The 26,857-nt window shown below is 33.4% G+C and overlaps 4 protein-coding genes and 1 long non-coding RNA gene across 11 annotated transcripts; 2 read left to right on the top strand and 3 right to left on the bottom strand.

The window, feature by feature from the left end:
* Positions 1-1,632: 1,632 nt before the first annotated feature.
* Positions 1,633-4,760, top strand: LOC132046123 (uncharacterized). Of its 7 annotated transcripts, none has more exons than XM_059436672.1 (4): positions 1,633-2,318; positions 2,406-2,504; positions 3,997-4,381; positions 4,472-4,760. In XM_059436672.1, exons 1-4 carry the CDS (start codon positions 2,159-2,161, stop codon positions 4,620-4,622), a joined length of 795 nt encoding a protein of 264 aa, XP_059292655.1. In that variant the 5' UTR covers positions 1,633-2,158; the 3' UTR covers positions 4,623-4,760. The 7 variants fall into 7 exon arrangements, 6 of the variants coding, with proteins under 6 accessions (XP_059292655.1, XP_059292653.1, XP_059292654.1 ...); XM_059436670.1 differs by having other exon boundaries at positions 2,406-2,513; XM_059436671.1 differs by having other exon boundaries at positions 2,400-2,504.
* Positions 4,761-4,910: 150 nt separating this feature from the next.
* LOC132046125 (uncharacterized) lies at positions 4,911-5,841 on the top strand. The gene is made up of 2 exons (XR_009412604.1): positions 4,911-5,616; positions 5,704-5,841. It is a non-coding gene; the product is annotated as an uncharacterized LOC132046125 (long non-coding RNA).
* A 5,714-nt stretch (positions 5,842-11,555) lies between these two features.
* LOC132046122 (uncharacterized) lies at positions 11,556-12,340 on the bottom strand. Its single transcript, XM_059436666.1, has 2 exons — positions 12,128-12,340; positions 11,556-11,993 (listed from the first exon to the last, which is right to left on the bottom strand). The coding sequence occupies exons 1-2, from the start codon at positions 12,338-12,340 to the stop codon at positions 11,556-11,558; spliced, it is 651 nt and encodes a 216-aa protein (XP_059292649.1).
* A 650-nt stretch (positions 12,341-12,990) lies between these two features.
* LOC132046121 (uncharacterized) lies at positions 12,991-15,674 on the bottom strand. Its single transcript, XM_059436665.1, has 3 exons — positions 14,875-15,674; positions 14,068-14,308; positions 12,991-13,203 (listed from the first exon to the last, which is right to left on the bottom strand). Exons 1-3 carry the CDS (start codon positions 15,441-15,443, stop codon positions 12,991-12,993), a joined length of 1,023 nt encoding a protein of 340 aa, XP_059292648.1. The 5' UTR covers positions 15,444-15,674.
* Positions 15,675-25,366: 9,692 nt separating this feature from the next.
* On the bottom strand, positions 25,367-25,950 carry LOC132046120 (uncharacterized). Its single transcript, XM_059436664.1, has 2 exons — positions 25,732-25,950; positions 25,367-25,562 (listed from the first exon to the last, which is right to left on the bottom strand). The coding sequence occupies exons 1-2, from the start codon at positions 25,893-25,895 to the stop codon at positions 25,367-25,369; spliced, it is 360 nt and encodes a 119-aa protein (XP_059292647.1). The 5' UTR covers positions 25,896-25,950.
* Between the last annotated feature and the right edge of the window lie 907 nt (positions 25,951-26,857).

Here is a 26,857-nt window from a genome sequence, read left to right as displayed (position 1 = left end):
ATAGACATTGTATATGAATGAACATAATCGTGTGTTATGATCATGAATACGGATGATTGGAAGGGAATTGAGAAGTAAGGATAATGCAGGTGAATAAAGGCTATTGTTATTATGTTGTAAGTGTTATTATTGATGTTTGGGAGTTGATATATGATATGAAGGAAGTCGTATAAATAAAGAAGATGCTATTCAATTTTCTCTAGCTTTAGTCATGTATGCTAAGTCATCGATTTCCTAATGATAGTATAACTCTAATGAAGGTAGAAACATGAGCATTGAAGGAGAATGTGCAAGTGATATAATAGTTGAATGAAAAGGTATGTAAGGCTAACCCTTCTTTCATAAGGCATGGTTCTTTGGCCAAATATCTATTCTTCTATGAGCCTATGATGTCCTCCAAATGATTCTATCTTTAAAAGCTACTAAGCTGTGATTCTCGATATATTACGATTGTACTAAGTTCCTTATGATGAGTAATCCTCTAGGGATAGATGTAATGAACAACGATAGTAATGATGCTAGAGATGCCTATGAGCTTTTATGTATATGTGCCTATGTATGGCTACTATGAAACCCCGAGCTTATATGGCCGGGTAGAATAGATATGTATATATGTGTGTGTGTGTGTGTGTGTGTGTATGTGTGTATATATATATATATATATATATATATATATATATATACGCGCGGACCCACGCTTGCGGTTGGTACGGATAACCCTGAGCCTTGGTAGGGCCAGGTATGTGAAACACCGAACCTTCATGGTCGGGTATGCTATGTAAATGATATGTATATGATATGAATATGAATACGAATATGTAAATGAATACGAGTATGAATAGAAATATGACTACGAATAAGACTATGGATATGGAATGTAAACGAGTATGGATATGGACATGGATATATGTACTCAATCATGCGTTAGAAATGGAAAGTCCCTTTGAAAAGCAAGTAAGTGTTTATGACGATAATACTATTATCTCCCATCCTATGCTATTTCATATGTTGTCTATTATGCTTCCATATTGATGTTGATCATGCTTTACATACTCACTACATTCTTCGTACTAACGTCCTTTTGTTTGTGGACGTTGCGTCATGCCCGCAGGTGGCTAGGGAGACAGACTTGATCCGTAGCTTCATTTCTCAGGGTCTACATAGCGGAGCTCCATTTCATTCGGAGCCACAGCTTTTGGTATTTATTCTTTTGTGTGCATATTTATGGGCATGACGGGGTCCTGTCCCGCCTATATGATATGACATACTTTTCTTAGAGGCTCGCAGACATGTGTATATGGTTAGATGTGTTTGGTCTTGTCGGCTTATATTTTGGATATTATTTTGTTAGCCTCGTCGGCTTATGTACATTGATATGGGCATAGTTGCTAATGATGATATAAATGAATTGTCGCCCAACGAAATTAGTATGAATAATGGATGGAAAGTATGATTTAGCTATGTGACTCACCTAGATGTAAATGAGAGAGTATGATAAGAGATTTTTGGGTGGAGTTATACACCAAGGTGCTCGTCGCACCCTCGGTTAGGTCGTGATAGACAAAGTAAAATGCCTATAGTATCCTTTTTTATCAAATTCTCTGATACAAGATTATATATTCTATACAAAATTAACCTATTGTTTGCTTTTTGTAGATGAAGTACTTCAACATTTCTCCTACCACTGAGGAAAAAATAAACTTGAAAATTGCTGCATTCTTTGAAGATATCAATGCCGACCATGTTTCTTCACGGGGTTTGCCCGTTTTCAGAATGAAGATTCTAACATTTCACCCCCACCACATCCTCAGAATATGGAGCAGCCTCAACAACTTCATCCTCAGAATAAGGAGTAATAACCCGTATTGAGACGCGATCCTTCCGGGAGCAGTGATGGGTTGACGGTTGAAGTTGAAGTTTCTCAGTTGAGGAGTGACATTTCAGAGGTACTGCATCTTTGTAGGTTGAGGCGCTCAACACTTACATCGTATCTTCCTTTGGAATCATATTCAAGCATCTGAAAATTAAGCAGCCGAGTGATCAAGGCAATGCTGATGAGGACGGTACATCTGATCAAGGCAATGATGGGTTTGACAATAATGATTATGTTCCACCTCCTTCCCCCCTCTCCCCTCCCGAAAAAGCGCATGATCTAAATATGCAAGGTGACCAAATAACGTCAAGTATCAAGGGAAATAAAGAGGGTATTGATGTTCCAAACCCGCCCCCCCTGGAGCAAGTGTATGACCTAAACTTGCGAGCTGACCAAAATGCATCATGTGTCAAGGAAAATCAACAAATTACTGATGGTCTTCCTGGTATGTTTTCGTCATGTACTTGGTCTTTTTTTTTCTGCCTTCGGATTGAAACCTTTTGATTAATATTTTTCTTTGTCTAAGTTGTAGCAAGTGATGGTGTTGAGCCCCCCGAGCAAGTGCATGAAGTAAACATGCAACCTGACCAAACAAAATCAAGCGTCAATAAAAATGAGGAAGTTATTGATGGTCATCTTGGTATTTTTCAATGAACTTTCTTTTTGTTTCTCTGCCTTTACATTTTTTATTAATCTTTTTCCTCTTTCTAAGTGGAAGCAGTTGAGGACGATCCTGGTGTGGTATTACTGATGAAGACTTTCCCAATATAAAGATGTGAAGTGTCAAGGGAAATGAAGAGGGTACTGATGTTCGCCCCCTCGATCAAGTGCATAATCAGCAAATTACTGATGGTCTTCCTGGTATATTTTCGTCCTGTACTTGGTCTTTTTTTTTCTGCCTTCGGATTGAAACCTTTCGATTAATCTTTTTCTCTGTCTAACTGGTTAGTTCCCTTCCTATATTTCCTAAAAACCAGCAAATCAGGTCTGTCATACCAATTTTTGCAAAGTGAAGCTTCCTGTTTCTCTGAATTCCTGTATCACTTGTTTCATTTTTGAACACTTGCTCATAACCATCTATATCATTTCCTATGGTGATAAGATCAGTAGATTTGTACCAAATATTCAAGGCCTGTACCAAATCATGTCCTATGAAATTAAGATCCTTGATACATATAGTAGCAACCTGTCCATATATCATTTGTTCCCATTTTCGACCGATTAAAAATCCACCGAAATTTTCCAAAAGATCCTTACTATGCTCGGAGACAACTGCACAAAAACCGGTGTTTAAGTTTTCCTCATTCTTGCGATCGACCCTTTGCAAAAAAGAAACCATAGTTAGTAAAAATTACCACCATGTTCTCCTCCTATAGGATTTGAACATGGTGATAGTGTTCCCTACTCCTCTCTACCTTAGAACCCTTGTGTCTCCGTATGCATTCAAAGCTGTAGCTTAGCCTTGGTTTTTCTAAATATATCTGCTCCCAGCCCCTAAACCATTTCCAAACTGCAAATATTGAAAACCACCACCTTGAACTGCTCCAAAAATCCACCAAATATTTTCCAAGATCCACCATAGATTTTAGCATCTGAGCACCTGCAAATACTGGATCAATGGTGCCTGCAAAATACGGGTTACTGGTGTCTGAAAAACCAGTAACCAACATAGAATTTGTTGTGCTTGTGATCTTGTATACCACTCTAAGTTGTTCTCATACTCCAAATGTGTATAAAGTCATTCAATTGTCGCATATGACCCTTTGTGTTTCCTATAAAATTCCTCCTCTGCATAATGGAAAAACACCAGTAGACATCGAAACTAGCAGTATCTTGACTATTATCCGTCACGATTGTGACATGTATGAGGAAAGCCAAAATTAGCAAATGTCATAACCACCAGGTTCTCCACCCAAAACAATTGCAAATGATTTTTTCCATCAATATGTATCTTCCCACCAAGCTTTTCCGACCAAAAAAATCATATTTCCCATTTTGCCCCTTATCATGAAAAAATCAGCCTTGAAGCTAGCACACATTTAAACACTAAAATGAACTTTCTTTTTCTTTCTTTGCCTTTATATTTTTTAATTAATCTTTTTCCTCTTTCTAAGTGGAAGCAGTTGATGGTGTCAAGGACGATCCCTGGTGTGGTATTACTGATGAAGACTTTGCCAATATAAAGATGTCCCAGGTTGTGCTCCCTAGACCTTGGGATATTAGTGATGAAGAGGTTGCTAAGATAAAGATGTCCCAGATTGGGCTTCCTAGACCACTTGTCATGGAAGTTGAAGAAAAAGATGTGACTCCTGAAAAATTGGCACAAAAGAAATTTCCAGGAAAATTAGCCCCAGATCCATATGTGGGAGATTTTGATTCGGGTACATCCAAGTGTATTTTTGATATCAAGCATCCTTTCATGAGCGACATTGATGAATTTTATCCCTTGTCGGATTTGGCCCAAGAGTTTGTGGAATTCGTTGAGGATGGGATGAATATGACACGACGGTAACTTTTACTCATTTTAAGCTTTTTATGTTCTGGTTTTTACTCTTTTGCAAATGTCTAGATGGTGTTCTTTTCTTCATGATTTTTAAGCCCCAAAACTCTATATCGTGATGGAAAAAATGATCTCCCCAAAGATTTTGTTTTTGACTCGTGTCATATAAACAAGAAGGATCGGTTCGAGGCGCTTGCACATAGCGGTCGACCTTTGAAAGACACGATATTACCAATTTTTCTGTCTTAAAATGTATAATTTTGTATATATTTGTTTAATTGTGTATAGTGGGAGGATATGTCCTAATGTACATACACAGACATGCTTTTGCATATGATTGTACAAAATCTGTATATGTGAGCATATACTGTTGTATATGTTTGTATATTTACTTTTGTCCAACAAAAGAAAAGATAATAGCCGAGCTAAGTATAGATCAATGTCTGTATATTTTTGGATAAATATGTATATGTGTTGTTCTCATTTGAGGATTTTTGTTCCTTGGGACTTGCCGTCCTCTGCTCCTGTAGTGTGCCTTCGGGCTTTCCATTCATTTGTTTCTGAATCTTTACGTGTGCCTGAGTGTTGTTTGTTTCTTAAGTAAATGCTTTGTATATGCTTCAATATGTTTGTATAAATTTTTATATGTGCATGTATACTTTTGGTATATGCCTGTATATGTTTGTATTTTTTGGTATATGTGCTGTATATTCAGCGTTCTTCTTTTCTTGTCTCAACATTTGGATGTCATATTTTAATATCTGAGGAAGAAGGCAAAATATGGACCTAATCTTGCCGTAAAGTTTACTACAACTGACTTTTATTTCAACAAGAAGCTTTATTTACTCTATATGGAGTTTGAGAAAAAAGGTCAAGATTTTTCTGTGATCCCAAAAGAGCATGAAGTAGAAGAGTACATTAGAGGTTGTTGCTGTGATGCAAATGTAGCTTGGCACAAATTTGATCATGTGTTATTCCCGATTTATATCGATCGGGGAAAATCTAAATTGGGACATTGCGTTTTGGGTGTCTTTACCTTCAGTGATTGGTGTATCCATGTGTACGACTCCTAACGTGATTCAAAAAATGATAAACTTGCTATGAAAACTTTGTTACCTTACAAAACATTGCTACCATACTTCCTAGAAAAGTCCAAATTCAATGTTAAGAGGGGGGTTGACAAAACTCAAAGTGATGCTTTGCTGATAAATCTGGTTGATAACCTGCCACAACAAATCAATAGGTATCTTTTTCTATTCACTTTATTTTAATTTACTGTTTTTACTGCTTTTATATTAACTCATGGATAATATATTTTTTTTGTTTACAGTGATTGTGGAGTTTTTGTTGCTGTCTTTGCAGATTATTTCGTGCACGGTAAAGAAATCAAAAAAGACAATATTGACATTGAGATACATCGCACCAGGTATGGATCCCTGTTGTGGGATTATGGAAGAAAAAAATAAAAGGCCGATGCAACTAGTGAGACTAAAGAAGTTACTGGCAGATGGTTCGGGAGGAAGAAGAGGAAACGTGAGGAAAAGCAGGGGGCTGCATATAATTGAGGGGGCTGCATATAATTGCTTTTTGAATTTTACTCAGATGTTTTGAAGCGGTAATATAAAGTACAGACAATGTGATTTTTAGAAGGGAATTTGACTAAGTTGTTTTGATGCAATGTTGTAAAGTACAATAATGTTGCTTGTTGACACCCGATTTTGTCCCGCCCTTTTCCAAAATATTTATTTGCAAATAGTTATATATACTTTACCACAATTATTTGCTTTCTATTATTATTATTACTATTATTATTATTATTATTGTTATTATTGTTATTATTAATATTATTATCATTATTATTATTTTTTATTATTATTATTATTATATTTATTATTATTATTATTATTGTTATTATTATTGTTATTTTTATTATTAGCACCTAATATTATAGTTATTAATATTATTATAATTCTTATTATTATTATTATTATTATTATTATTATTATTATTATTATTATTATTATTATTATTATTATCATTAATATTATTTGCAATTATTATTATTATTATTATTATTATTTTCATACTAGCATATTATAATCGGATGTTTTAACATTTTTATTTCTTATGAAAATGCATCGCATTTATTTTATATAATTAGACAATAGCATTTACTTACTTTTAAACGTTATAAATATTATCGCGCAACTACTATGATATCGTATAGTTTTCACTGTCATGTAACTACTAGTAATTATATTTTGCATTGCATAATTTATTTACTTAAGCACTTGTTAGTATATAATTTATTAAGGGATACTTAAATCAAAATTGAAACCCACGAAATTTGAGAAAAGGTACCCAATTTTACACTAGCCCAATTAGCTACGACCCGGCCCACCTTCCCCTTTAATTCGTTAGGTTCTTTTCATTTTCTTCTCCTCAGCCGCACCTTTGTCTTCTTCTCTCTTTCCACTTCCATGAAAGACTTTTCTCTCCTTCAATCTTCAATAGTTTGTCACGCCATATTGGGCAAGTCCTGTACGTTTTTTCGTATCCCGCCATCTCAAAGGCTGAGATGTTGCTTTCTCCCCTGTTTTCAACGATTCTAGTCAACACAAAGGGCCAAAAACAACTCTGAAATTTGTGAGAAAAAATCGACGTTTCAGAACTGGGATTTGATTTCAAACAGCCTTTTGATTTTCGTTTTGGAGCCATAAAGTTTGAAATCCGGAAAACCCTAATCTTATGCTATAAATACCAAGTTTGAGAACCATTTTAGGAGAGGTTTTGAACGGCGATAATCTCATATCTAAAAAAGGGATATAGCCGTAGCCTTACACAAAAAAAAAAAAAAAAAAAAAAGAGAAAGCAAAAAAATAGTCAAGAAATTACTTTATTTTTCTGGTCTGAGATTTGTATAATTCGATCGGATTCGGGTTTGAGCGTTCGAGCGTGGATCTGTGGCTAAGTCCCTAGTTCACTGCACTTGAAAAAGGTCAGTGCAATTCCTTCCCACTTTTAGTTCGCTTCGATTCTGATGCTTATTTGTATTCTTCGTTTGAGTGTTTACAATGTTTTCAGTTTCGAGTTAGGTGTTGTGCTAAAATTTGTTGTCTGATGTCATAAAAATAGGAAGTTATGATCGATGTCATAAAATAGGAAGTTACATCTATCTTTTGATAATGGCTGTTGCTCATTTAGTATACTCAGTGTTTCATTCGAAAACATGGCTTAAAATCTCTATTTGACGTTATATGAGTTATTTTCTGGGAGCTAGTTAAGCTCGGTTAATTTTGTTCAGTGTAGCTCTATGCTCGCTTAGTGTATTAATCAGTTGTTTATTGGTAGTAAGTTTAGATTAGGCATCAAACCTATGATTTGTGTAAGACCAAAATGTTCATACATAGCTTTAGTTGAGTGGAACTACGAGCTACTGACAGTACTCAGTAATATTTTGTTAATATGGAAGAATGATGAAGTAAAATAAACCTGATGTGTTGTTCATCCCTGCTCAGTTATTTTTTTTGCCTGCTGATTTCAAGATTGGGCTTAGTTCTATTAATTGATAAATGGACGTGGCATCTTTATATTGACTTGCCTGTTCAGTCCAATTTTCCTTCTATGTTAAGATGTTTATCCAGCTTATTGTGGTTTACTTGTTAAGAAAAAAATGGTATGATTATCTGCTTAGTTGATGAAAAAAATAACTTGGAATGGTTCAGGATGCCCAGCGTTAAGAATTTGACAAGTTGGTCTTCATATTTAACTAATATACATAGGCTGGATAGTCAACTTAACTTGTACACTGGTTACTTAGTTTAATGAGTTCATGTCAAGGGTATATGTTGAAGTCTGTATTAATTTCAGTTGGTGTGATTTGGTTTTCTGTTGCAATATCATTTGTCATAAGCTAAGCCCAGGGCTGCAGTTGTGGTAATTGATCAAATGTGTTGATTAAATCTTGTTTGATGATAGCATATACTTATTCTATTTTGATTCCCATGATGGCATATCTTGTTGTGATAGTTTAGCACGTTAGCAAATCTTATAGTGGCATCCCATCCAGTCATTAGCATATCTCTAGTTTGCTTAAGCAGGGACACTATCCAAGACCATGTGCTTGTTGAAGTTTATCTGATATAGCCTATTTGAGTATCGATCATGATTAACTGCCATATGTCATTGAGATCTCTGTGCATCTACGCATGCCTAAATCTTTGCCTGATTATGTCTACAGTAGACCCTTCATGAGCTTAGTTGTCATTGCACGCATGTTTGTGAAAGGGTTTATCTGTTAGCCCATATATACTCTTGTGGAAAACTGGTTTGAAACCTTACATGTATTCTCTGATAAGCTGCCGTTCATTTAATTATCATACACCTAATCCTTGATGTCTTTTTGTCTATTTATGGCAAATCTGCTTTTTGTATACAAGTTAGAAGTGTTCAGACCTTGTTAAGAGTGGATACTCACTTGCTAAAATGTCTTAGTGATGGTGTTTGCTAAATAAGTCATCAAAAGTCCTATAGTGTGGTTTTATATGCCTGCTGCGTGCTCAGCATCATGCCCAACCCTCTCTCTTTTCCTTTGTCCAAATGAGTAAGTATACATACATTTAGCTAAATTTTAAATAATCATGATTATGTCACCCAGACTTGATTACTGCTTGCATGATTAAGTGAATAATATCCTGTTCAGTCATTCGAGGGATAATATGAGAAAAGGGTACTTTAGGTGAGATTGTTTGCTCGTCCTCTAAAGCCTGTGTATGCTAACCTTTTTGGGGTAAAACTTATAAATCTAGGAAGTCTATAAGTTTGTTGAGTCTGCATGACCTCACCACCTAATCCCATGTCAGATATGTCAATAAAGGTATACACCATATTCTATGAGTCAATAGGGGTCAAATACAGTAGACATGATATATGTATAGTTTGATATGCTTGACAGGCCCCTGTGCTATGGTCACTTTTCTTTCCTACCTTGTTATGAGTTGTTACTTTGCTGGTATACGTGAAGTCTACAGGGTATACCTGTTCTGTATACACTCTGTGTATATAGGGAGGTATACTTTGTATACTTATTAAATACTTACATAAAGTTGGTTATTTTAGCATGATTACGTTTTTATTAATTTTAGTTATTTAGCTTCCTCCAAACACTGAGTGAAAAGCATGAACTAGTTTTTAACTTTGCTCATGTGTCTTTGTTCTGGAAATTGAACTGAAACGAATGAGCAGCCAAATACAAGTTTTGCCCAGTGCACCTTATTTGTTCATTAAGTGTTATAGATTGCTATATATTGGAACCTTTATTGAAGTCCTACTTATTAATCATATTAATATTAATAGACCACTAATCTTTTTTTTTATTTCTTCTTTTGCATGACATCCGGAGTTGTGAGGAGTCTCAAACGAGACTCGATGTTCCCGTGAGATCAAGAAACTTGCATTTCGCCCCGTCAAGTATCTATCGCTCTATGCATTCGAGCGGAGTTAAAAAGGGATAACGAAGTTATCATCCCTCATTATTCAGTTCCTCGCCCTCTCCCATCCGAGTTGAAAATGAACTGGGAGCAGGGGAATCCTCTATTTTAGTTCTCTTTTATTTGATTCGGTCATAACCTTGTTATTTTAATAATGTTTATAAAATGATTCTCTTAATATGAGTATAGGACCAATACTGGTATTAACTTAGAAATAATAGTTGATATAAGGGGAAACCGGTGGTAGTTTTTCTTAGAAGTCCTTTATAATATTTTCAAGGTTTGAGAATTTAGGTATATATTTGTAGGCCTTTCCACCGATAGTATTTCATAGAAGAAAAAGACGTGGTTCATTTTTTAGCTTGTTGCAAATTGACTTCTTCCTTTGAGATAATTAATAGTTGAAAAAGGAGTAATCAGATAAAGTACTTTTCGTATCACTGGATCATTTTTAAATGCTTTTAATACAAATCAGAGCTTAAGAATCATTGAACATTCTTTTTGGGATAAATTTTTCAACTTAAAGTTTTTACTAGGAAGTCTTCCAATAAGCGAAAAACAAGTTTGATATGAGCTAAAAGATTAACCCACTTCTACCTTGAGGCAAATCTTTTTCATAATTAATTTTGCCTTTGTATACTCTTCTAAAAAGTTAAAGAGCTTATTTTTGCCTTAAAAATTAAAAAAATAACGTTCTCAAATCTTTGCCCACTTTTATTCAAAATATCCTTATAGGTTAAGCTCTTAAAATCAAAAGTTTATTTTGTTTTTACAATGACGTAATTATGGTTCCATATATTATATATATTCAAAGAGGATATAACCTCTGTGTCTTAACAAATTTTCAAAGCCTAATTTTATTAACCTAAGTTTGGCCGGTAACCGTAATTCACGGATTCTAATGGATGCCTAATACCTTCTCATTAGGATATTTAGAACCCTTAACTAGAACTTATTAGGTTCGTGAGACCTTAAAAAGTAGAGTTTAGTTTGGCTTCATTTTAGTTAATATTAGGTGTCCTAATTCACCATTAAAATAATAAGGTGGCGACTCCTTAAGTTAAATAATTAGGAATCACCAATATGTTGTACTCCGCTTTGACCCGGTTAAATGGGGTATAACATTGCTAATCAATGCAATGCACTTTTATTGTGTACGTTTGTGATGATTACTGAGTGTTGAATGGTTTTATTTTACGGTATCACAGGTTCTCAAGTAATATTTGCTGATCTTGGGCAATCCACATCCTCTTTTTAAGGGGATATACGTGATTATACAAGATTATACAAAAAGTTATAGATATCTCATGAACTCAATTTGTCATTATGAGAAAGTTTGCTATGAACTCAAGAAAACCAGTACTTAAAGTTATACTTCTTTATACATATACTGCATATTTTTTCACTATTTTTAAAGTGATTCCATTCCCCTCATATCTATCACTTTTCACCAGAAAGCTCCATTTTAGGGGATATACGTGATTATACAATATTTATACAAGAGAATACATGTATAATGAAACATATGTAAGAGAATCTGTATATAGTCTAAAGCGAACACTTTTTATTGACAAGTGCAACACAACATAGAATCTTAGTGGCATAGGAGCAGCGTTATTGACAAGCAAAACACTTTTGTTTATGAATGTTAACTACCCAACATGACAACAAATGCAATAAGAATCCTAATGTTTCAATCTTTTGGTGGATTTCCACATGTTTTCCTACTGTGACCATCTTGGCCACACACCGAACATGAAAATTTCCTCTTCTTTTTCGCTTTCTCTGAAGACGATTGGAGTCTTTTCTTTCTTGGCCTTGTTGCATTTCTTCTCCCTTTTGGTGGCAGGACCACCTTCTCTAGCACCTCTCTCGGGATCACCCATGTACTCTCATCCAAAATGGGATATACTGGAGTTTCATAAGTTGCAAGGATATGATTCCTTCTATAGTAAAATGAGCAATAATCGGCTGGTGTCAATTTGTTGAGCTTTATAACCGCCAAAGCATGTGGACATGGAACTTCATCCATTTGGAATCGCCCACAACTACATATTCCATCTTCAAGGCATACAATGTTTCTCTTTACTCCTTCAAATACAGTGTACAACTTGTCTGTAGCAGGCTTTAGCTGAATTTTTTTTAAAGAAAAGCCACAGTATTTTATACGAACATATGCAAGATTATACAAATATATACAAACAGATATGTATATGTCACACAATTATACAGAATTATACAAAATTATAAAGGATTTTAGCTAACCGTCATTTTCTGTGCCACAAGCAGATTAACCCCAATGAGTTTGTCATACTTTTTGCTAAGCGCGGTGGATGATTTCATTGCTTTTTTCCGACTATGGTAGTTCCATTGTGGTATCAAGTTTGTCATGAACTCCAGCACACGCATTATTGGCATGTCTCTAGCATGTTTGTTTGATGAATTAATCGACTCCGCAATATTCAAAGTCATGACCATTGATCGTTTCACTTTTGAGTGTAACATAGATCACCTTTCATACCCAATTTCATGCAAGTAACCAGGCACCCTCTCATCAATTTTAGATATTTCCGTCATAAAGTATTCAAATTTCTAAATGGTGCAAGCATTAGCCACAACACAGAAGAGGTCATGCAGCTGGTCCTTATGTTTCTCGAATTGATCTGATATGTTTCCCCACAAATGAAATATACAAAAACAATGTGGAATTTCTAGATATACAGATGTTGTGGCGATCAAGATTCCCTCATGTTTGTCCGAAACTATACATATCCCTTCTCGCACTCCGAAAACACCTTTTAGTTGAATGAAAAACCACTTCCCAGATTTATTGTTCTCAGAATCCACAATTGCGTAAGCAAGCGGAAGGATTTTTCATGACAAATAATGATTATTAGCATATAAAAGAAGCACTCAAAAATTTCAAGTCTCTGTAGTATTTTGATCAAATCTGAATTTACTAGTCTCTAAAAACCAGAAAACTAACAAGTCTTCTGATGAGACTTCTACAAAAGATGAAAAAGACATGCGCATTAACTCTTGTGTCAAGATTCTATAATGGCCAGCTATTATATTAGGAGTTCTCATTTAAAATACAAGAATATACAAATTTTTCATACAAGCTGCAATCAGAAAATAGATACAGTCAACTCACCAGCTCCATCTTGTGTGCAAGCAGTCAATATGGTACCCTTGTATGCTGCTTTAAGAAATCTTCCAACAACTACCATTATTGGCCTGCAATATTCCCACCGCTTAATGCATGCGAACAGCGAAACAAATACATAGAGAAAGCGCCCATCTTCTGATTTGTGCAATTTTGTAATCGTTCCTGGATTTGACTGCTCCAAAATATACAAGTATTTCAGCACCTCCCTATAAAAATCATGTGGGTTTCCTCTTATCATTTCCATTGCTATTTCTTTAGCCCTCCACGCTTTCATATAGCTCAATTCAACCCCGTGTTGTTTTTGTATGTCGCTTATAATTAGGGCTGGGCATAATTACCGAAAATCGAAAAACCGAACCGAACCGAACCGAAACTTCAACAAACCGAACCGAACCGAACTAGTTTGGTTCGGTGTTTGGTGTCCATCGTCAAAAAACCGAAACCGAAATAGCCGAACCGAAGTTTGATAAAACCGAACCGAAAAATCGAACGCACACCGAAATTTAATACATTACCCAAAAAAATTAAAATAGTCTAGGTTCATTAAGTTTAAAGCAAAAAAAAACCCAATTGTAATAAGTCCTCTTTTGCATTTGTATCCCTAATTTTCCACTTCAATTGAAAAAATCAAATATCCTTAACAAAGAAAGGTAACTAGGATGTCTCTTTAGGATTAATGTATATCCTTTATGTGTTTTCTTAATTATTCTTACGGTATGTATATAACACCTAGTAATCCTATGTCATGATTATAGTTTTTACGTTCTTGTGTATCTGTTTGTTTGATTTTGATTTCAATTTATCAGTTTTATGTTTTATCGCTTTTGAGATTATGAATTAGTGTCAATGGAATCGCTTCTAATATTATATTAAAAAAACCGAATTGAAAAAACCGAAACCGAACCGAACCGAACTTTAAAAAACCGAAACCGAAAGAACCGAACCGAACTAGTTTGGTTCGGTGTTTGGTGTCCACCTTCAAAAAACCGAACCCGAAATAGCCAAACCGAAGTTTGATAAAACCGAACCGAAAAACCGAACGCCCACCCCTACTTATAATATCATTTGCAGTGTAAATTGTTTTTGGATCAACACATTTGTCCTTGATTATACTTGCAACTACTTTAGAAGTAGCATGACGTTGTGTCAAGAATCTTTCACTAAACGAGCATGTATGAACATTATTGAAACTTCTCACCTTGAATATTTCTGCCTTGTATATGGCAGAAGATTTGAAAAACCAAACACAATCTTCATCCACACATGAAAGGTGATACCTATTGTTAAAGAACATTTAATTATCATATACAATTTTGTACAAAACCAAAAAATCCAGGAAACATGATATTCAAGTTTTTATACACATATATCCAGGGAATCACAAATCAATATAAATTAATATACAGGTTTATACACATATATCCAGTGGGAGAATCACAAATCAGTACACATAGATATACAAGTTTATACACATATATACATTGGGAGAATCACAAATCAGTATACATTAATATACATGTTTATACACATATATACAGTGGGGGAATCACAAATCAGTATACATTGATATACAGGTTTATACACATATATCCAATGAGGGAATCACAAATCAGTATACATTGATATACAGGTTTATACACATATATACAGTGGGGGAATCACAAATCAGTACACATTGATATACAGGTTTATACACATATATACAGTGGGGGAATCACAAATCAGTACACATTGATATACAGGTTTATACAATTTAGACACATAACTTTGTCAATATACATATTTATTTGTCAATATACATATTTTTACAAAAATAAAACTGAATATACAACTATAATTGTACCTTGATTTACTTGATCTCTTCACCTTAAACTGGAAATTATTCTGAATAACATAGTTATGCATCACACTAACAACAGTTTCCTTGTTCTTATAAACCTGATCCTCCTCAACCTCTTTGTGTAACATATCATCTATTATACCAAAATACTTGTTTTCAATATATTCATTATCACTTTCATTCTCAATCATATCTATTGTATCAACCTCTTGTACAAAATTGCCTCTATTTATACCACTCGAGCTTATAGCAACTGAATCATTCTCAACCTTCTTCACCGTGACATAGAGCGCAAAGTCGGTAAACTCTGGATTTTTCTTTTTCAATTCGATATAGACCTGAACTCCAGTATCATTGTAGACTAGGATAGGCATCAAACCATCCCTTGGAACAAACTTAATTTCTAATGCATTCAACTGAGTATCTAGTCTGATCTGCTTTGAAATTGCTTTAACTAAATTTTCAAAGTTGAAGGTAGACCCAATAGCAATACAATCAGCAACAAAATTGACAAATTTATTGTCATTAGTCCATTGACCACTATGAAGAAGGTATTCAGGATAAGCCTCCATTGAAACAAGTTGAAATCACGAATTGCAGCAAAAAAAATTGAAATCACGAATTGCACAATAAGGATGTAGATGAAGTTTTTCAAACCATAAATTGCAGAAAAAACTGGAAACAATTGTTGATTTCTTTCACTAATTGCTAATGTATATGAGGTTTTCGAGCTGCATTAGGTTTGATTTTGAAGTATTGATGTATACGAAGTATTGAAGGAGAGAGATTGGAGGCAACACAATACGGACAAAGACGGGGATACCAAAATAACGAGAAAAACTTTGGTTCTTTTAGATATAAGAATGGGCCTATTGTATTTTTGGTTCAGCGATTTGTAATGTAAAGTTTGGGCCATTTTTTTTGCAATGTATATGTCCCAGTTGTACAATTATGATTTTTTCCCTTTAATTTTTGCCCTTCAAATTGGTGGTTTTTAAGTTTTGCCCTTCGCCTAATACTCCGAGGTTGTGGGTTTGAACCCCAGCTCAGTAAAAAAAAAAAAAATCGCAAGGCAGAATTCTGGCCATGCAAATTTTGCCTTAAGGCTAATATGCATGGCCAGAATTTGCAAAACTTCCCATGTTAAGGCAGAATTTGGACCTTAAGGGGAAAAGTTAAAGACCACCAATTTAAGGGACAAAAATTAAAGAACACCCCCAGCGAAGGCCAATCCTGCAAATTGCCCCTATATATGATGTGTATCTTTTTCTATTATACTAGTTGCGCGAGGCCCGTGCTAAGCCCGGGTTCAAACTCAAGATATAAAAATAGTACGTAAGTTTTATCAAATAAGTATAATTTATGTTACATTAAGTATAGTTAATGTTACATTTGTCTACTATATAATTAATTTAACATAATTGTAGGTTAAATATATTTTATTGATAAGTTTTCATAATTATTAAAGCTTCTTCATCATATAATTGGATAATTTTTAAATTATTTATGAGGAAGCAAGTTTGGTAGGAAAATTAGCAAATATCAAAGGGATGCAAGTGATTCGATATTCTATAAACATGATAGAGCATGATAATTATAACTGGACGAAGATCATTTAGTATTTTTATGATTTCGTGAGAATGCAATTTTTATTTATAGATAGAAATAGATATCTTTTAATATTTATTAAATTTTCACTCATTTATTTTATGTTTCGAGGCTTTATGCTAGTGAAATGTGGGTTTTAACCTTACTTATAGACGAAATTCAAGGAACAACCAAAATTCATTAAAATGAGCCTCAAGAATCAATTTAGTCCTTCATATAATTAGTTTTTAGTTAATCAAATAAGAGATAATGAATATAATTTGATTTTGAATTTGACTGGTAATGCTAGCTGGCTTCATCTTCAACATTGTACTACACCATCCAATAATTTTTTACTTTTTGTATTTGTAAGCACATGCAATCTCACTAAAGAAGCAACATGTTGGAGGTTTTAAAATAATAGAGGAACATATGACATGAGATATGTTTAAATGTAAAGTAAGACCTAATAAATGCTTTAGTTGAAAAAAGAAAATTTAGCTCTAAAGTTACCTAAATTTTACCCGTCTATGGACAAATAATTTGAAAGGTACTTCCCTGGATTCATATTATATGGTGTTTTTAGCTTGGGCACACCCTTTCAGAAATTAGTCACCCCTAGAAAGTAAGAAATCTTTTGACTATATTAATCCTTAATTAAATACTATCAATTTAATACCATTTCTTGCTTTTGAAATTATTCACTTATCGAAATAAAGGTAACTTTGAAAAAATAATAATACATGCTTGATTATATAAATAATTAATTATCTCAAATTAAATATATAAAAGTTAAAACAACATATAATACAGATCAAAGGGATAAACTAATAAGCAACAAGAAGATATTTTTAAAACAATCACACAACACATCAATTATAAAAGCCCACGTGGAAGTGATCTTCACCATTAATGAGAACAAAAATAAGCAAATGAAATTATGCAAGGACAAATCAAAATAACCACGTGTAAGAATTCTATATGATGCTGTGAGGACGACAAAACCCTAACATCCTCACTTATATTAAGTACTAACTAATGTAAGGGAGGAGAAGGAAAAAATGGAAAAAGAATTGCAGGATAGGATAACGAACTTGCAATATCTCTCTGGAACTTTAGGTAGTCAACCTTATACTATTACTTGTACTAGTGTCACATGGCCCGTGCTAAGCTCAGGCTCAAACCATCATTAAAAATTCAATTTATAGATATTTTTGGGCAATTTGCAGGATTGTCCTTCACTGGGGGTGGTCTTTAGTTTTTGTCCCTCATATTAGTGGTATTTAATTTTTGCCATCTGTCTTTACAAATTCTGCCTTAGAATTTCGCAAGGCAGAATTTGCAAAACTGTCCATGCAAATTCTGCCTTAAGGCCCAAATTCTGCAGAATTTGTATGGCTAGATTTGCAAAGGCAGAGGACAAAAATTAAAGACCACCAATTTGAGGGCCAAAACTTAAAGACCACCAATTTGAAGAGCAAAAATTAAAGACCACCAATTTAAAGGGCAAAAATTAAAGACCACCCCAAATGAAGGGAAATCCGCGCAAAAAAAAGGATATTTTTTAAATTTTTTCTGCTCTTGGTTCTTCATTCTGGTAACATCAGTTTGATATTTTCGAAAGACTTTTAAAATATTAAAGTCTAAAAATGTATGTTAAAGGAAAACATTTTTCTTAGTTTATGTATTAGATTTTTAGTTTAGAAAAATCGATAATTGAAAGCTCTTCTAATTTAACTTTTTGAGATTAAGTCCCCGAGATGATCCAAATTGAGTTTTTCATATGTTAAATTAATTTCATTTGAGTTCTTTGAATTGAACTCATATTGGCTAACTTATTTTTTACCAAAATATATTTTGTAAAATAATGGATAACTAATATGTTATATAATTTAACACAATAGTTAAGTTCAATATGTAAAAAATTATTCTCCTAAATTATATAAAATATATTGTCCAGTTTTTACAAAATATTTTAATAGTAGAAAAAGTACTTTTTGCAATTGTCTAGTATTATTACTGTATCGAGATCAAATTATATTTCTTTAAATACAATGTTTTCAATCATTTTTAGATATATTATAGTTCCTCTTTTAATATAGTAATGTATTATCTAATTATATGTTAAAAGTGCACTCACGTAAAATTTGATTAATTAACTACCATACTTGGGAATTCATTTTCCGATTGAGACGGAAAGGCTATTATTTACATTTTTGATAAATTTTAAAAGTATTTAACAATGATATATTGAAACAAGTTTAATAATATTGTCACATAAAAGACTCAAATATGTATAAGTATACTTTGTGGGGGCCACTATAATACTTTTCTTGACATCATATTTTTTAATGGCATAAAAAAGCCCTAAAAGTTTTTAAAATTTACCAAAATATGTGCACAATTTAGAGTCATAAAAATTTTAAATAGAGATAAAAAAAAAGATAAAAAATTCACGTGAGAACTACATAGAATGAGAATTATCCCTTATATATAGTAATAATAAGTACTAGAGGAAACGACAAATTTGATTATTCCTAAGTGGCATTACTTCCGGGACAAAGAAAATTAATTAAAGGCAAAGTTGGCCAAAGACCATATAGACCAATTAACGTTTAAAGGTCACTATGCTCCGTACCAATTTCTTTTCTCTCTCCCTCTCATCTTCTAAAGCTTCTTTCCAAAGTTTGTTCAATTTCATATAGGGAAAGGGGCCAAAATTACCTTTTTAAGTATGGTTTATAGTTTAAATTTATTTTCATTAAAGTTTGAGATTAAATTTGTTCTTCCTGTTAGAATACTTGATAAATTTACCCTTATATGAATGAAAATGTGACTTAAACTCCACAACACAAAAAAATGAACCAAGTAAGTTCCGCATAGACTCCCAAACCCAGTTATTTTAACCCATAACCCGTAACCCATCATGTAAAATATATAATACAACCAGCTTTCGAAGTTTAATCCACTGTCCACCGTAGTGAAAAATCACCTCAAGTCTTACAATCACTGTGAATCTGCAAAACAGACAACTAACAGTAAACAGTCAGTAAACTATTAAAGGGTAAAATAATAATGTTTGTATCATTTTTTTAATTGTATTCGTTCTTCTGACTATCTGAATTTCTTTGGTACAGGAACAAATAATCCTTATTGTACATACAATTGTCATCAGGCTCCAAAATCCTGATTCATTATATGTACCAGCATTTCTGTTCAAGAAATAACTTGATTGACTAAAGAAATGGCCTTTGTCATGGTGGCTTTGGAACGGAAAGCATCAAGAACCTAAAATCTCGAAAGGGACTTCTGTAAATTCATCACCTGATTCATTGGCATTGGATACTTTGAAGTAAAGTCTTTGATAGGAGAAGGAATATGGCTTCCTCATCTAGAAAGGTTCACTGGAATTATATGATGGGTAAACGAGTTACCGGTCATGGGTTAAAATAAGGTAAAATTTCTCAAATGACTACCTTATTGTAGCTTCCTACCATTTGTAACTACCCTTTTTAATATTACAATTCGTAGCTAAAAATCAGGTGATTTGTATGTTTTCGGATGTATTTCTTGTCGGCGAAATACATTAGCATACGGTAAAAAGGGAACACTTCCTTTATTTTAGCCTCTAAACGTGGTGATATTAAATGCGAAATTCAATATATTTTTTAACTTCCTTTCCACATAATTAGCTGTAATATCCCCTTACCTTAAACGATTCTCTTCTTCCATTCATTCTTCAACAGTCAATAACGTAAAAATTCAAAATTCAAAAATAAATCTTCAACACATCTGAAAATGCAGTAACAAACACGACAATCATCAGGTAATTCGTGCAAAAAGACCGTTTTTGATTTCACAAATTTCGTATATTCAATTTGTATTTAGGTGATTTCAATTGTTTTCTTGGATCATAATGTCAAAGTTGTTTATTTCTTCTATTTTGGTTTTTTTTTTTTTTTTGATTTCTCGTCTTCATCACCGATATTCGAAAATAATAATGTAATCTTATTGTAAGTATGTTAATGTACATGAATTGTTAGGAATCCAAAAAAAAAAGGATCCAGTTCATATCTTTTATTTTTCTAAGCTAAAACTAAGTATTTCGAAGTGTAACAATATGTGTATGTTATATTGAAATATGTTTTCTCTTTTACACGTTCCAATAACTTTTCGAAGTTTTCATCAATAACTTTCCGAAGATCCACATATCTTTTTTATTCCTGAATCTAAACTATGTATTTCTTTTCTGTAATTCAATATCTAAACCATGTATTTCTGAACAAATGTAATTCAGTAGTAGCTCTACTATGTATTTTTATAATATCTAAACTATGTATTTTTGCACTGTCTAAACTATGTATTTGTAAACTATGTATTTATGAACAATGTAAACTGAACTATCTCAACTATGTATTTTTATAATATCCAAACTATGTATTTATGCTAAACTATGTATTTATAAACTATGTATTTCAACAATGTAAACCGAACTAGCTCAACTATGTATTTTTATAAACTATGTATTTATGGACAATATGTATTTATAAACTTTGTAACTATCTAAACTATGTATTTGTCAACTATTTTTCATGCTAATCTATGTATTTAAGTGTAACAATATGTGTATGTTATATTTTAATTATTAGTGAGTAATTCTAATGTATTATTTAAATTTGAACGTGAATCTTATGTAGGGCATACATATTACGGGTTTATGTCGACACGTTGATTCAAGGAATTTTTTTTTTTTATGAAATGGCCAATATTTCATCATTGATTAGACACTCTGGTATTTGGAACGACGAGAATAAATACGTCAATTACAAAATTGATGCTGTGACTTTCAAGGAGTATTCGACGTATGAGGAATTGTTACAAACAGTTGCAACACAATTGAATTTGGACACGAAAATGAAAAACATAAGCATAAAATACATGGTTGAAGGTGATTATATTCCAATGGAAATTCACAATGACATGGGTGTTAGGGTGTATGTGGAACCCAAGAAGAAGGAGAACAAATCATTACCAATGTACCCATTATGTATCATTACAACTGATAAAATCATGGAGATATGTATATCGGATGAGAGTTGTGTTGAAGGTAATTATTTGCAAATCGGATACACGAATCAAACAAGCTTGGTTCCCATGATTTTGCATCATCAAGTTGTGGAAAGGCCGATTTGTTATTCGAAAACAACAAGGGTATGGTTATTGATGACAAGAACCAAAAAGTAGTTGCCGTCGATCAAGTATACAAGGATAAAGATACATTAAAATCATGTGATGGTGAACTATGCAATTACAAATAGGTTCAACTATCGGACGAAAAGGAGCAATGCAATAAGGTACTAAATATGCATTTGTTTATGTATTTGCAACCGTGTGTTGTTATGTATTTGAACGTGACGGGTATGTTTGTTAGTTTGTACGAGTGGAAGTATTTCTCAAGATGTGTATGTTTATTATAAAGTAGAATCAATATTGATTTGTATGTATTTGTATTCATAAATAATGTATTTGGTCCGGTTTGCATTTGATTAACTTATTTACATATGGTAAAGGTACTCATCCGCATGTCCTTTGGCTTTTTAAAACAAGCATAAATACACTACCGATGTATTTTACATGAATGTGTTTTTTTTTTATTATTTCTTTTATTTTTTTGTTGTAGCTACACTCTTGTGTGCGTATCGAGAGTGTGATTGGAAATTCGGGGCGTCAAGTGTCGGTAAGTCGAAATGTTTAGAGTTAGGGAGTTTCAAGACAAACATACATGTCCATTGAAGGAAAAGGTTTATTCCCAATGCCAAGCTACAAGTCGGTTGATAAGTGGGATTGTCAAACCAAAAATATCAAATCATAAGAGGAAATATACGCCTAAAGACATTGCGGAGGACGTCAAAAATGAATTCGGAATGGATGTGTCGTACATGGTTGCTTGGCGGGCCAAAGAAAGGGCGATGAACGATTTAATGGGTGAGCCGGCTGATTCTTATAAAAGACTACCCGGATATCTATACATTTTGGATAAGACTTACCCGGTTCACATATCGTATGCGTAAAACACGCGAAAATGAATTTCTGTATGTTTTTATAGCACTATATGCATTTATCAAAGGCTTTGATTATTGTCGGCCAATTGTGGTGGTTGATGGAAGCCACTTAAAAACACCATACAATGGAACATTTGTCTCGGCAAGCACATTAGATGGTGCAGGTATGTCAAAAAATACATATTAATTTATTATGTCAATGTATATTTTATATATTTTTGACAAATACAAAATGTATTATATTTTTTTTTCTTCTTAACTGTATCTCCAGGCAACATACTTCCCTTAGCATATGGTGTGATTGATTCTGAGAATGACAGATCATGGACGTGGTTTTTTGAGCGTTTCGTAGAATCATATGGAATCGAGAGAATATGTGTATCGTATCGATAGGCATGAAAGTATAAATAAGGCTGTTTGTAGAATTTATCCGTAAGTTGCACATTATGCATGTATTTGGCATCCGTGGGTAATGTATGTAAGAAATACAAGAAGAGCCATGATGTGTTGAGTCCCGTTTTTTATTCCATGGCAAAGGCATACACGCAGATGATTTCGATGAGTTGATGGGAAAGGTTCAAAAGGTAGATATGCGTGTGGTGGAGTATTTGGAATCGGCCGGGTAGAGACAAGTGGGCTAGATTGTATGCATCCGTTAACCGAGGGTGGACAATGACTTCTAACATAGCAGAGTGCATTAACCGACATCTTCTTGCAGCTAGAGAACTGCCTATATATGACTTTCTCGAAGAAGTTAGAAGGATGTTTGGGAGATGGAATTACAATAACCGGAGAAATGGAACATACACGTTCACTACACTCGGTAAAAAGTTTCAGGAGATGCTATCGATCAACGAGTATCTATCTCTACGAATGACGGTACGTTTCATTTTAATGCGTGTAATAATTTATTTGACAAACTTGTACTTGTACTAATGCGGTGTTTCTACGCATTATACATTTGTGTATTTGGTATCCTATTATACATTTGTGTATCCATGAAACGATTATTGTTAATGTAAATTACGATGAATCTTTGAAAATTGATATGTATTTGTTTAATGATTTTTTCATTTATTTTAAAATTCGATTGTTCCAATAACAAATACATGTAATATTTATTTTTGCGTAGAACCGTCAACGTAATTTGTGTACACGAACATGATGGAGGACGACGATTCATTCTTGATTTGAGTAGCAAAACTTGCGCTTGTCGTATGTTTCAACTAGATGAAATCCCCCGCCCGCATGTACGTGCTGTCATTAAAAAGAAAAATCTGGTTGCTGAGGATTATTGCTCTGATTTGTTCAAACCGGCGACCGTGTTGAAGACATATGATATACCGGTGGATCCTCTACCCGACGAGCGTGAATGGAACATTCCCAACCACATCTTGGAGGATGTTGTTTTGCCCCCAAGATACAAGAGACCGCCTGGTAGGCCAAAGAAGAGGCGTGATAAGCCTTTAAGTGAATTGTTGTTTGGAAAGGGCGGATATGCTTGCGATTGTGGACAACTTGGGCACAACGACGTTCATGTAGTTTTGAGCCTGCGAGGAAGTGAATTTTCCTTGTGTTCCTATCAATTTAACTTTTTTACCGAAGATAGATTGGTTATTTAGGTATTTGAACACTTGTGTCAAAAACTTCCATTGACACTTGTTGTAGTACTATATAAATTTTTGCAATGAAATGAATGTCCCATTCAAAATGATCTTAATTGAATTTTTTTTCACGATACGTATGGTGTTTTTTTCAATATCAAAAAATAATGCGTAATTGGTAAACTAACATACATATTATATCAGCAAAAATGATAATGTTGTTTTTATTTTGGAATTTTGTTGGATTGGAGGATCGTAGTTGTCTTTGGTAATGTCAACTTAAAATTATGTATTTATTTGCCCTGGCCTTCGCTAAAATAAAAAAAATATTTCGACATTGTTTAAATTCAAAGTTATGCCGGATCGTAATATTCATACATGATTTTTGAATTTAAACTATTTTGTAAAATTTTAAAAAAAAAAGTTCGAACAATTTTTTTTAAAATTTAAACTTCTGCCTTATAAGGTATTTTTTTTTTTGTTAATGTAAATCTATTTTATTCCATCCAAATTACACGGTAACGTTCATGTATTTTTAAAATTCCTACTAACACAAAAAAAGGCAACCCATGTTCCGGAATATGTTGTGCATAACTTTGCAATTCTATGAAAAATGGTGTTGTCTATTCCAAAAATGGCCTCGTATCTTTCGGGTGATATTTGATTCATGTTATTCTTCGGTACCATATCAAACTTATGCGCATACTTATGCCTAAAGATGTTTGTCTTGAAGCATATATATGTATTTTTTTTTTTTGCTAACTAACAAAATACTTTTCCATGTAACCTAAAATATATCGAAAAATACATATTTTTTTTCAATTCCCACATAATATCTTCCCGATGCCTTCAAATATGTAATTAAACAAAGCGGCATTCAAGTCATATTTTTAATCCTTAAAGCATCTTTATAAACCACGTGAATAAATGTATTTGTGGATTCATGGTGTTTAACGCATTCTACAACATACCGTATTTTTTGAACCGGAAAATGTATTTGTATTTATTTGACATTTTACTCTATTTTTTCAAAACTTCAGATTTATTAGACAATATATGGAACTAAGTACTTCAAACATATGGAACATAAAACCCACTGAGATTACTTTGGTTAAATGATAATTATCCAACATAAGTCAAAATACATCTAAAAAACATCGATTGTTTGTCGTAATGAAAAAAAGGACAAAAAACATGGAATGCACGAATAGTATTTATCAAACATCAATTGCATCTACGGTGTCATAATCGATTGGTGGCTCCGATCGGTCTTGGTGGAACTTCATTATCACTCGCATTGTCAGCAACCTTGCCTTCAGCGTAGTCCCATAAGAGTGCACCGTATCTCATACGCTGCATGTGTGCATCAATGACATCTGGAATCCTTTCACCCGATGTCAAATACTCAGCATACGCTGCCACAAAAACACCACAGTCCCTAAAAAAAAAAAAAAAAAAACTTTTATTAGAAAATATATGTTTCAAGTTCTAAACAAGGTATCTCAAGTTCAAATAACTCATGTATTTTATAAGAATAATAAATTGATATGATATATCATGTATTTGATACTCTATGATATTTTAAAAAATGTATGTCTATAACTTACGTGCTACCAGCAGTTTGCTGCGGCAGGTTATCAACATAGACAACTTCAAGGATATCGATTTGTCCCTTATCCGCATATGCTGGGTCTTTCACCAAATCTATGCTTTTTTGATTTACATAGAATCCATTCAGATGTAGGAAATGTGGCAGAAGTGTAGCAAGCATTTTTATTTCATTCCTAACAATTGCGTTGTGCCCGACTGCTTAATACGAGTTGTAAACATACGACGCTCGTACATTTTTTTTTTTTTTTTAAAAAAAGAAGAAGAATTCAGCGGTAAAATAATGAATGAAAAACTAATGATAAAATATTTAATTCATCATTAAAAATACCTGTCCTTGAATGAAAGGAGTACCAATAACCAATGATTTTCTTCTTGTATATTCACCGGTATTAGCACGTTGTCAACGGTATGCCACGGACATTGGCAATAAGCTCGTGGCCCTTAACATACTCAATCAATACTTGCTCTTCGCCTGCCACATTTGTCTGTGTTTCAACATTGCGATATGCATGGTGGACCACATCAATTCTCTGCTTGAATAGGCAGTCAACAGTGGTGAATCTGAAATTGTTCCTTTTGTCATACTTTCCTTTCTTCCGAAAGTAATAGAAAATGACGTCAATGTGCTGGTTATGTTAAAAAATACATAAATTAGATCACAAATAAACACGTAAAACAAAGATTGTAGTAGCAAAAATGTAAATTTCAGAACCTCTCTGTATTTTATAAAAACACAGCAGAAGGAATGTCCTGAAAATACTTCCAATATTGTGTATTTGTAAAATACACAATAGCTAAAAATACACCAAGTGCATGTGTAAAACAACTAGTTGATAGGCATATCGTTGCTGATAAAAAATCACCTCGTCATTCCAAAGCTGACCATCCATCGATAACAGGTAAAACCAGCTTCTTATCATTGACAAATTGTGATGCCAAAATTGAATTTGACTCCATTGTCAAAACCTCGCCATTTTTTTTTGTAATGGTCTTCGTAGTTCTTTCGCGCAACAAAAAAACCAAAATACCTCAACTTATTCACAAAAATCATGCGGAATCACTATATGTAAAACTATGAGAAAAACACATACTTGCTATCGTGCCTCACAAGGCATCGTTTCG

This window comes from Lycium ferocissimum, unplaced genomic scaffold (assembly GCF_029784015.1).
Source record: "Lycium ferocissimum isolate CSIRO_LF1 unplaced genomic scaffold, AGI_CSIRO_Lferr_CH_V1 ctg9531, whole genome shotgun sequence".
In the NCBI taxonomy this organism is placed as follows: Eukaryota; Viridiplantae; Streptophyta; class Magnoliopsida; order Solanales; family Solanaceae; genus Lycium; species Lycium ferocissimum.
Note: the sequence above shows the minus strand (reverse complement) of the source record. Positions and strands in the feature narration are given on the sequence as shown.

Excerpts from the sequence above, each read along its gene's own strand:
- LOC132046123 (XM_059436667.1), top strand. The coding sequence starts at position 2,159 with ATGCAAGGTGACCAAATAACGTCAAGTATCAAGGGAAATAAAGAGGGT. Across the intron at positions 2,514-3,987 it reads AGTTATTGATGGTCATCTTG|TGGAAGCAGTTGATGGTGTC; the intron begins GTATTTTTCAAT and ends CCTCTTTCTAAG. Across the intron at positions 4,382-4,471 it reads GGGATGAATATGACACGACG|CCCCAAAACTCTATATCGTG; the intron begins GTAACTTTTACT and ends ATGATTTTTAAG.
- LOC132046122 (XM_059436666.1), bottom strand. The coding sequence starts at position 12,340 with ATGGTCATGACTTTGAATATTGCGGAGTCGATTAATTCATCAAACAAA. Across the intron at positions 11,994-12,127 it reads TTGTGGCACAGAAAATGACG|CTAAAGCCTGCTACAGACAA; the intron begins GTTAGCTAAAAT and ends AAAAAAATTCAG.
- LOC132046121 (XM_059436665.1), bottom strand. The coding sequence starts at position 15,443 with ATGGAGGCTTATCCTGAATACCTTCTTCATAGTGGTCAATGGACTAAT. Across the intron at positions 14,309-14,874 it reads AAGAGATCAAGTAAATCAAG|GTATCACCTTTCATGTGTGG; the intron begins GTACAATTATAG and ends CTTTAACAATAG. Across the intron at positions 13,204-14,067 it reads TAAGTAGGGGTGGGCGTTCG|TCAAATCCAGGAACGATTAC; the intron begins GTTTTTCGGTTC and ends ATTTTGGAGCAG.
- LOC132046120 (XM_059436664.1), bottom strand. The coding sequence starts at position 25,895 with ATGCTTGCTACACTTCTGCCACATTTCCTACATCTGAATGGATTCTAT. Across the intron at positions 25,563-25,731 it reads CAGCAAACTGCTGGTAGCAC|GGACTGTGGTGTTTTTGTGG; the intron begins GTAAGTTATAGA and ends TTTTTTTTTTAG.